The 10490-nt window shown below is 45.7% G+C and overlaps 1 protein-coding gene across 1 annotated transcript in view; it reads right to left on the bottom strand.

Annotated features, from left to right (window-relative positions):
* AGGF1 (angiogenic factor with G patch and FHA domains 1) overlaps positions 1 to 6886 on the bottom strand; it is a 34950-nt gene extending 28064 nt beyond the window's left edge. Inside the window, exon 1 of the mRNA XM_010582874.1 lies at positions 6830 to 6886. Within this exon, the coding sequence (XP_010581176.1) occupies positions 6830 to 6886 (57 nt within the window). The remainder of the gene's footprint in view (positions 1 to 6829) is intronic.
* Positions 6887 to 10490: the final 3604 nt, after the last annotated feature.

The following is a 10490-nucleotide window of genomic DNA, read 5'->3' as shown; positions in this document are numbered from 1 at the left end:
GCGCGCTTCGCCCAGCGGCGCCGCCGCAGCAGGTAAAGTTTCCCCGCGGCGCGCGGCGGGAACCCTGCGCAACCCGGAAGGCACCAGGAGAAGCCGGAAGTGACTGGCCGGGGGGGAGTGCGCATGCGCCCGGGAACCAGCTTGCGGTTGCCAGGCGACGTGCTGGGGCGGGCGGGGCCCAGGTCCGCTAAAGCCAGCTGCGGGCGGGAAACTCTGAGGAGGGTTGTGAATCCTCATCTGGGGGTAGGGCGGCTCGAGGCAGCGTCGGAGAGACGCTGGGGGGTGTACTCGAAACCCCCAAAGAGAACTGGGGTGTTAAGGTCAGGGCCTGCAGGGGGCTGTTTTGGGGCTGGAAGTGCTCGAAGTCTGCTAGCGGCCTCAGCTGGCATCTGCGCTTGGTCGCGCCAGGGAGAGCTGTTTGCTGGGGGCCTACTACAAGGTTTCACCTATGACACACGATAGAGTGAAAAGTAATTCTAGCATGTATGCTATTCCACAGAAGTACGGTGTGGTTTTGCTTGGTTTATTTTTTTTTTGGGGGGGGGGAGGGTTGTTTTCACTTGAGATTTCTTAGCCCATACTGTGACAAACCACTTCATATCCTGGGTAGAAATTGCAATGTCTGGAGAGTATTGCCATTGTAGCTGTCGGAGCAGAGTTCAAGGCTACTATGTTAAATCTGTGCTGAGAATTGCAGTGTTGCAGTCCTGTATAAATTTCTGTTGCTGGGATCTCTAGAGGCAGCTGCAGAGGGTTCTTGGGTTTTCCCTGCAGCCCCATCTCAATATTATAATTTTCAAACCTTCACCTTGCAGGCTTCTGTTTCCTAAGTGTGCTTTGTCTCTGATGAGCACAATGCTTCTCAGTTGTTAACAAACTGTAAATGTGGTATCCTTTGTCAGTTTTGCGTCTTGTTCCAGAAACAAGAAGTACATCACAGCAGGTCATCGCCTAATAGTTTTTAGACCTGACAATAGTGAATGTGTTGCACACATGGACTTCTACTCCTGCTGGCAGATGTGTCCTGAATAACGCACCGCCTTTAGAGGAAGTGTTCGCGTGACTACTTGAAGTAATGTATACATTCCATATATATGTATATAGGTATTTCATATATATATGTTTCATATATGGTGATATGTCATATAACCTTTTCTCTTATTTTGGCCTTTCCTTGACTGCTGGTTCTTGCTATGCTGAAGGAGTCTCCAAAGAGATGAGGGTTTTAAAGTTTGCAGTGTGTCATGGTGCAGGCCACACAGTTGTAGCCATGCTTCTGGGGCCTGCTTTTTGGCTGCTGAATACAAGGGGGTGGCTTACTGCCTGTAGAACTTTTGTCTCAGCATCAAATTAGTGACTATTTTTGCCACTGCAATCTATCTAGGCACTTCTGAAATCTATCTAGGCACTTCTATGTAGGCACAATGGCCTCATGCCATTACTTACTAAAGCTTGGTAGCAACATAGGACTACAATAGGTTTCAGGTTAGACCTCAATCAACACAAGCAAGCCTGAACCATGTGTAGCTCTTGTGGAGAGCAGATAATACAACACTTTCAGTCTATGAGTTAGAAGCTGAGGTAGTGTTACCTTTATTCACTTACTTCTTGCAGACACTGAAATAATGACCCATTTCCAATAAATAATAAGCCCAAAGACATGTGAACTTGTAAATCACAGTATGTTGCACTGTTATTTTAGCATGAACACTACTTTTTACTGCAAAGGCAATCAGGTCTCGCACTCATATGCAGCTCATTAAGTACCATTCTGACCAGAAACTGACAGAACCAAAGGCGTAAACTCCAGATGGTGGCCTACGTGAGCAGGCAAGAGGCAAATCTACATCTATTCATATTCTAACTAAAAGGAAATGGGCAAAAAACATATGTAGCTTGTCGTCTTTGTCCTGGTTTCAGCTGGGATAGAGTTAACTGTCTTCCTAGTAGCTGGTACAGTGCTATGTTTTGAGTTCAGTATGTGAAGAATGTTGATAACACTGATGTTTTCAGTTGTTGCTCAGTAGTGTTTAGTCTAAGTCAAGGGTTTTTCAACTTCTCATGCCCAGCCATCGAGAAAGCTGGAGGGGCACAAGAAGTTGGCATGGGACACAGCCAGGGCACCTGACCCAAACTGGCCAACAGTGTATTCCATACCATGGGACGTCCCATCTAGTTTAGGAACTGGGAGGTGGGGGCGGGGAATCGCCGCTCGGGGACTGGCTGGGGGTCGGTCAGCGGGTGGTGAGCAATTGCCCTGCGCATCATTTGTACATTCCAATCCTTTTATTACTACTGTTGTCATTTTATTAGTGTTATCATTATCATTATTAGTTTCTTCTTTTCTGTTCTATTAAACCGTTCTTATCTCAACCCACGAGTTTTACTTCTTTTTCCCTATTTTCTCCCCCATCCCACTGGATGGGGGGGAGCGAGTGAGCGGCTGCGTGGTGCTTAGTTGCTGGCTGGGGTTAAACCACGACAGTCCTTAAAGCATTTTGTAAAAGAGGATAAAGCTCTAGTGTGGACTGTAGGTCCTGAGAGATGTTAAAACAAAAACCACAATTTCAGACCTCAGTTTTGCACCTCCATCGTTTCCCATCAGAAAGGTATGTCTTATTGGCTGAGAATTAGTGTTTCATTTCAGGTAATGCTTTTGTTTGTACCAAGATGGTTTCACTTAATGTGTATAAGTAAAAAAGGACCTGAGCTGGAGGAAGATACTTTCTGAAAAAACAGAGATTTCATCCACTGTCTTGTATTGGGTTGTATTAAGTTCAGGGAATCACACTATCTTCTTATTAAAAGATTGGCCTCATCTCAGGCCGTTGATGTGCAAGTCATATATTTAATTGTAAAAATAATGGATTATAAAGCTTAAGCAGTGAAAAGAGGATTAAAAATTATGCCAGCACTTCAAGTAGTGTGTATTCCTAAAGGTTTGCAGTGGATGAAAATGGAAGGGATGGAGGAGATGCACACCACTGCCAGCTGTGGAAACATGTTGGGGTGCCTTGGCTGTCACCACAGGCTATTGTTACACTGTGCCTTGCTTTCAGGAAGCAGCAGATGGGAATAGCAGCATACCAGGTGGAGGAGTGGGGTATGCAGAGTGTGATTTGCATCTGTGTGCAGTGGCATTGTCTGAAGAAGAAGGAGGTGGCAGCAGTCACCACAAGCAACCAACTTGCAGACAGATCTCTTAATGGGTGAATGGTTTAGCCACGGGTCTAAGGTCTCAGTTCTGCTCTTCTTTGATCTCATGATAAAGCCAATCTGTCAGTGCCTCTGAATGTGCCCCTTTGCTGCTCATGTTCTTGGTGGGCTCTTGACATGGACTGAGGAGCTGCTGTTGCAGCTGCCTGGTCCATACCCCTTGCTCCTCTGGGATGGGGTAGTTACACTTGCAAATGTAGGTGGCATCCCAGTCCAGCTAAACAGAAAACAGGTGCCTGGTTCCTGCACTTTCTGTATTAAAGGGAGCGGAAGACTTTAGTCACAGGTGAGTTTGCCATCTGTTTTGGGTTTGTGTGGTGGGGTTTTGGTAGCCAGGGAAGGGCTGCAGGGGTGACTCCTGTGAGAAGCTGCTAGAAGCTTCCCAAGCTCCAAGAGGGCCCTGCTGCTGGCCAAGGCCAAGCCAATCAGCGACAGTGGTAGCACCTCTGGGAGAACAGATTTAAGAAGGGGAACCTGCAGCAGGGGAGAAGATTGGAATGTGAGAGAAACACCTATGCAGATACAAAGGTCAGTGAAGAAGAAGGAGGGGGAGGAGATGCATCGGAGGAGGGGATGCCCATGCAGCCCATGGGGACAGCCTGCTGTCTCACCCCCCAACCCATGGAGGGGAGCGGGGGAGCAGATGCCCACCTGCAGCCCATAGAGCAGCCCATGCCAGAGCAGGGGGATGCCCCCCAAGATGGTTGTGACTCCATGGGAAAGCCCGTGCTGGAGCAGTCTGTGACTGAAGATCGGCCCACGGGAAGGACCCATGCCAGAGAAGTTCGTGAAGATCTGCAGCCTGTGGGAAGGACCCATGCTGGAGAAGTTTGTGAAGGACTGTCTCTCATGGGAGGGACCCCATGCTGCAGCAGGGAAAGAGTGAGGAGTCCTCCCCCTGAGGAGGAAGGAGCGGCAGAGACAAGGTGTGATGAACTGACCACAGCCTCCGTTCCCCATCCCCCTGTGTCGCTGTGGGGGAGAAGGTAGAGAAAATTGGGAGTGGAGTTGAGCCAGAGAGGAGGGGGGCATGGGGGGAAGGTGTTTTAAGATTTGGTTTTATTTCTCATTATCCTTGTTTTGATTTGATTGGTAGTAAATTGATTTTGTTTTTTCCCTGAGTTGAGTCTGTCTTTTGCCCTTGACCATAAGTGGTGAGTGATCCCTCCCAGTTCTTGTCTTGACCCATGAGCATTTCTTTATATTTTCTCCTCCTCAGCCCACCGGGGCTGGAGCGGGAAGGAGTGAGCGAGCAACTTTGTCATGCTTTGTTGCTGGCTGGGCTTAAACCATGACACAAAGGGCACACAGCTATCACAACCCCAAATCTGCATGAAGGAAAATGCCACTGTGCATGCTGCGTGAGCGAAATACAGGAGCCCAAAACCTGCAGGGAGGGCCTGGAGGGGCAGGAAGGGTGAAGACACAGAGGTCTATCTGCCTATTCTTTCCCCAGGCTGATACCATGCAGGAACAACCAAGAGTTGCAGGGGCATGTGCCAGCCCAGCATGCATGGCTCCGGGGTTGCTCTCCCCGCTCCCTCATTCTACTACCCTGCAGAGGATGTGGTCCTCATCTGTGACTGTTTCCAGTTTCCTCCTTTCCAAGTTCCTCCTTCTCCTGAGGGACAGCACAAAGAGATGAAGGAGGTGAAGGAGAGCTTGAAGCCATCTTTGCTATCACAGTCTTCATGGCCTGGTCAAACCACAGTCCTTTTACAGCAGCAAATCATTAGGGCATTTCCATCTTCCTCTACAGTGAGTTTTGAAAATGGACCTGCTTGGCCCTCTCTTGCTGTCTGCCACTGCATGTCTCATACAGTTTGCCTTTGCCAGTGAACCATGGACTCCCACTGCTCCCTCACAGCTTGGCTGCTTTGCTCAGCTTTCTGTCCCTCCACACTGTTCTGTTCACTCATCCAGATACAGCCTGCTTGCCTGCAGTAGCTGTCACTTTCTGTGTAACATCAAATTAGCTGCCCTGACTGTGCCCTGCGCTGCTTTGGATTAAGAAAGTGAGGGAATCTCTGAAGCGAAATGGGTCTCTATGCTTTTGCTTGGTGTTTCAGTAGAGGGTCATGTGCCTCATCAAAAGTGCCTCTTTTGACTGAGGCAATTGCTTTGTCCCACCTCTGAGATGTTAAAGGCTTCTGTGAATGTGATTTCACGTGTATGGCAATGCAACTGTTCTCTGTCGTAAAAGTGAGCTTAAACATAGCGATTCCTAATTTCATACAATTTGTAGGCTTGGTGCTCGTTATCCTGTATCCTTGTGCATCTTCTCCATGTGGGTTGCTGGAGCCAGCTCCACTGTGTTGCAGATTTGGGGGTAGACCTCTGGCTGCTCTTTTCTGGTTTGGGGTTTCTTAGGAAGTGGTGATGACGGCCTGACTGATACTTGTTTCTAGCCTTGCAATGACATGGAGATTCTCCAAAATGTTGTTCAGGTGGTGGTAACATGCCTTGAGCTCTGCCTTTTCACAGGGAAATCCTCAGAAGTCTTCCTGGAGCTTAATGATCCTTTCATCAGTGTATCACATTTGATCAGGCAATGACATATGCCAAGTTCAGTGCCTGGACAACCTATTTTAGTAATAGTAACACTACTGCACATGCCACCACCTATGCATATGTCTTAAAGAAAACTCAACTACAGGGAAAAGAAATGAAAAAGAAAACCAGTTGCAGCAGATCAGGCTGCAGCTCTTTTCAGCAGGGAATCCAGAGACGGGCTTGTTCTGCTCTCCCACCACCCTCCTTTTCATATGCATGTACATTGCTTGAAAAATAGACACCTCTAAACCTGATCTAGTCTCTCTGGTGTTGTCCTAAGCTTTCTTAATGGTGGGGGCATTGGCTAGAGTGGCACTGCTTGGAGAATAGGTGCTTGACCTTAGTGCATCCACTGGGATCATATTGCCTACCTCTTGCCATGGCGCTGCTTTGGAGGAGGCAAATTGCCTGGGGATGGATTAAAGGCTCCTCTTCTGTAATGTGGATTTGAAAGTACAGGAGAACAGTATGTCTGTGTCATGCCAGAGGACTCCATCCGGTTCCTCAAAGTTTGGGCAGCAAAGTGGCCCAGCCTTGATCTGGTCTTGGGCTGGCCAGGGGTCCCAGCAGCATCCTTTCAGAGACACGAGGAGTGTTTCTGCAGAAATGCAGCCCCAAAACACTGTGTATTCAAACAGGAGGCAGCTGGTCTGTGATCTCTCTTCTGGTAGGTACTGAGGACATTGGGGCACAGGCTTTTTGTCAAGTCGGACCAGGAAGTGTTTGCAAAAGGCTGCAAGGTACCACCAAGAAGTCAGTAATTTTAATTGGAATTCATGCTATGCAGACTGTTTTAGCCAATGTTGACAGCTTGTTTTGAGCCAGCACAGGGTTTTTAAATAGAATCAGTGAACTACATCTTGGTGTTTTGCTTGGCACTGCTTGCTACAGTCTTGCAGCACCTTTGAACCAGTTTTAAGATACCATAAAGCATATCTTGGCTTTAAAGTTTCTGCATGTGACATTCATTTTCTTCCTGCATAATGTGTAGCCATCTCCCCTCCCAGCATCCTGAGGCTTCTGGGTTGACATGTAGACGTACTGCATGTAGGAGACGCACCTGTTGTCCTACTGCAAGAACAGTCTCCTCGTTTGCAACTAGGGATCCTCCTCCCATGTTGAGGCACTTGAAAGTGAGACACCACAGTACACAGCACTGCAGAGCTTAAGTCCTGTGAATGTATTTCCAATATTCCTGGTGCTTCTGACCTTATGACATTCAAGGATAAGAATGTGAAGGAAACGCAAAAAATCCAAACAGGTCTAACCATGACTTTGCACAGCGTGCCTTTACCAGTTGTGTTTCTCGGTAAAGCAGAAATGTAAAAAGAAAGTAGCTTTTACCACTAGATGGCATTTAAGTATTGTGGTTTTTTAAATGCCGGGAAACAGTCCTGAAAACTGCCTAACTAGGCAAAATGCTAGGTTTCTAACCTGATTTTCTTCCTCTCTCCATGCAATTTGGGCTTGGGCACACAAGCGAGTTATCAATATAGAAGCACACAAACAGGGCTATAAAGTTGACTTGATGAGCTGTGGAAGCCTGCCTTACGCTCCTCAATCTTACTGAAGTTTTCTTAAAGAGCTGGGCAAAAGCAGCACATGCAAAAAAATAGCAAATCTTACCTTTGTTGAATCAACTGGTGCTGGAGACAGCCACCAAAAACAGCTTGTTGCTGTCCCTTGAGATGATCTGATCTAAGGGCCGCCAGCACAGTAACAGAGCAAGGCTTGCCTGTTGCCTCTATAGCAATTGGTACCCTAGAGAGAGGGAGTCACCTGCGTTTAAGAGACAGTCAGCTTCTTTGTACCCTTCTCCTTAGGAATTGCTGCTGCTGGGAAATATCTGTATCTCCAGTGCTGTAAAGTGGAGAGACACCTTAACACAGGCACCCAAGTTGCTCCAAAGTTGGAATGCTCTTCTCTGAACTTCTAATTGATGTTAACTGCAGACAAATAAATATGGATGCCCCTTTCTTGCTGTACAAAGGACAGCATTGCCTGCATTTTCTTGTTACCCCCTGAGCAGCTCCTCAAACAGCACATGCACACACAGAGCTATTGCTGTGAGTCCACCTGCCAGCAAGGACAGGTCACAGAGGTAGCACCAACCTAAACACCTTGGCTTAGATTCTAACTCTGGTTCCATGTTTTATAAAGGCTATTCAACTTTTTTCCAGTGGCATAAAGCTGCCAAATGTCTGGCATCTTCGCTTAGTCATTACAAACAAACTGACAATTTTGCTCAGTTGCAAAGGCAAAAATAGATTAATGCAGACAGGAGTCAGAGTAGTAAATGTAGGCTGTTCTCTGAAGAGAAAGGAGCTTAATACAGGGGTTCAGACTGGAGATCCCAGAAGGAAGAACATCTGCTCTTAATGGTGCCAAAATTATTGCAGCTAACCCTCTCTGAGATGCTACAGCCTCCTCTAATGAGGATGCCACTAGCACGACCATCGTGGTGGATTTGTTAGCTTGTAGTGCATGCCTCCTTGTCAGTGCAGCAGCAGGAGAGATTGTTCTTTCCTTTCTTGGGGTATGCTCTTACGGTGTCAAATGCCTGTGGTACGCTTGCACCCAAGTAACATGTCTTCCTACTCTGCTCTTTCCAGGTACCCATGTGCAGTCCCACTTCCATCTGCTCCACCTGCACTTCTGCACCAGCCCAGCTGATGCTCCTCCTGCTCCTCACCCTGGCCTCTGCAAACCTCAAACTAACAAGGGTTGGGCAGTAACATAGACACGTGTGGGTTGCCTGCACACTGTGTACAGGGGTTTTCTCTGCCTGTAGCATGCCCCAGATATCAAGATGTCTGTGGTTGTTACAGAAGGAGAGACAGTCACACAGGCCAGTGTAGAAGCAGGTGGCTCAAAAGCAAGAAAGCTGCCTGCGACTTAGTTATCATGTGATAAAAATGATGGGTAGAGAAGTGTGTCCACCTCTTCATGACTGATCACACTGGGAGAACATGCGGGTGTTACACCTATTTGATCTGCAGTACTTAAATATTGGCTGTGCAAGTTGCAGTTTTCCCACTTGCCCCCATTATGGTCATGCTACAGGTTGCATAATTTTTAGGTTTTCGTTTTAATGGAGAATCAAAAGGAACACAGAAATATTGGATGGTGTGCAGGAGTGAATTTGTAACACATTGTAAAGAAATTGGTGACAATTAAAGGGCTCTCTTTAAAGGAGTTTTTCTTGCAAATGTAGTCCTTTTTTATCTGGGTGGCAATTTTATTGTGGCAAAAAAACCCCAGAGAGTTTTGTGAGGGAAGGTAGGAAGAAACCTCATCACCCAGTTAATTAAACTGGCAGCTCTGTTCAGCTGACTCATATTTCTTGAGAAATTCTGTTATGTGTATTATCAGTTAGTTAAAAAATTAACTGGCATAGTGATCACAAAACTGCTGTAGTCATTTATAGCCATGGAGAGATGCATATAACTATTCATATTGCAATGCATTACATTGAGACTCTAATTAAGAGCAAATCAGGTGTGACCTGTTTTAATAAGTATGCCATATGAATTACCTGATCTTCCACTGGCAGCCTGGTGAATTAAAATGATCTTAGTAGCTTTATTATCTGAATAAGAGCCAAATTGGATTTAATCTGGTTAAAATGAAAAACAATTATTTTTCAATTTTTACTATTAATTATTAGATAATTAAATGAAATCCAAATGAAACTCAATGTCCAGGTTATTAGTGGTTTTGATGTGAAGCCAAATTTTTAATTTTTACATATCTTTGGGCTGAGACATAGACAATACATATGATTTTTATCTAGTATGTACTTTTTTCTGCAAAATTACTATATTTTCTATTCTGGGGTAAAGTAACATTTAGGATTGCGGGGTTTTAGCTCTTTTTCATTCTCAGCAGCCTCTTGAGTCTGATTCATTCCTCACATCCAGAACAGCCTCCATCTCTTTGGAACGGAACAAAAGTTGTGTCAAATAAGCAATGTTCGACATGATATCCTGTTCCCAATTATGCCCCTATGATTTTCCTGTGGTTTCTCCTCTGGGGACTGGTGTGTCCTGGAAGAGAACGTTCCAGAGTTTTCCTTCTGAAACAGGGTCTTTCAGTATAAACTTTAAAAAGGTATTTGTGGAGGTACTGTAAGAACTTGTCTCTGCATTTAACTGTAAATTTGAATTTGCACATCACACACACATTTGAATCTTAGAGGGTTTAGTGCTTTTATTATGAAAAATGCAATTTTTCTGAGTCATTGTACTTAGAGGGACATAACTATTTCCCTCCTGTAATCCTCATTAGAAATATTTGTATCATTTTCCCAAAATATTCCATGAAGTTCTAAAACAGATCATGAAGAATATTTATAACAAGGAGGACACAAAGCATCAGTAGGAAGGCCGTGCTCTCGAAGGGACACACCATACTTTGGGTCAATAGCTGAAGTTCAGCTCACCTCTAAAAATGCTGCTGAAAAGCCAGAGAAGGAGGTGTAGCAGGTGTTTCGGAGGGATCACTCTGCATTGTGGTGAAACTTATGATGTCTTTCTTTTCTCAACACCCTGCTTAGTTGGCTTTCCAAACATCAATAAACCACAAAAATTAGCATTTCTTTTATATGAGCAGAGCCCTGCAAAAGTTCTGTCGTGCTGTCCATTAGAAAAGAGCAGCAAGTAAGCAGGAACGCATCTGTGTTTTGAAAGCAGGAAGGTTAGCAGTGAAAATTCCCCCAAGAC

The sequence above is a fragment of the Haliaeetus leucocephalus genome, unplaced genomic scaffold, assembly GCF_000737465.1.
Source record: "Haliaeetus leucocephalus isolate CR32 unplaced genomic scaffold, Haliaeetus_leucocephalus-4.0 Scaffold849, whole genome shotgun sequence".
Lineage (NCBI taxonomy): Eukaryota > Metazoa > Chordata > Aves > Accipitriformes > Accipitridae > Haliaeetus > Haliaeetus leucocephalus.
Note: the sequence above shows the minus strand (reverse complement) of the source record. Positions and strands in the feature narration are given on the sequence as shown.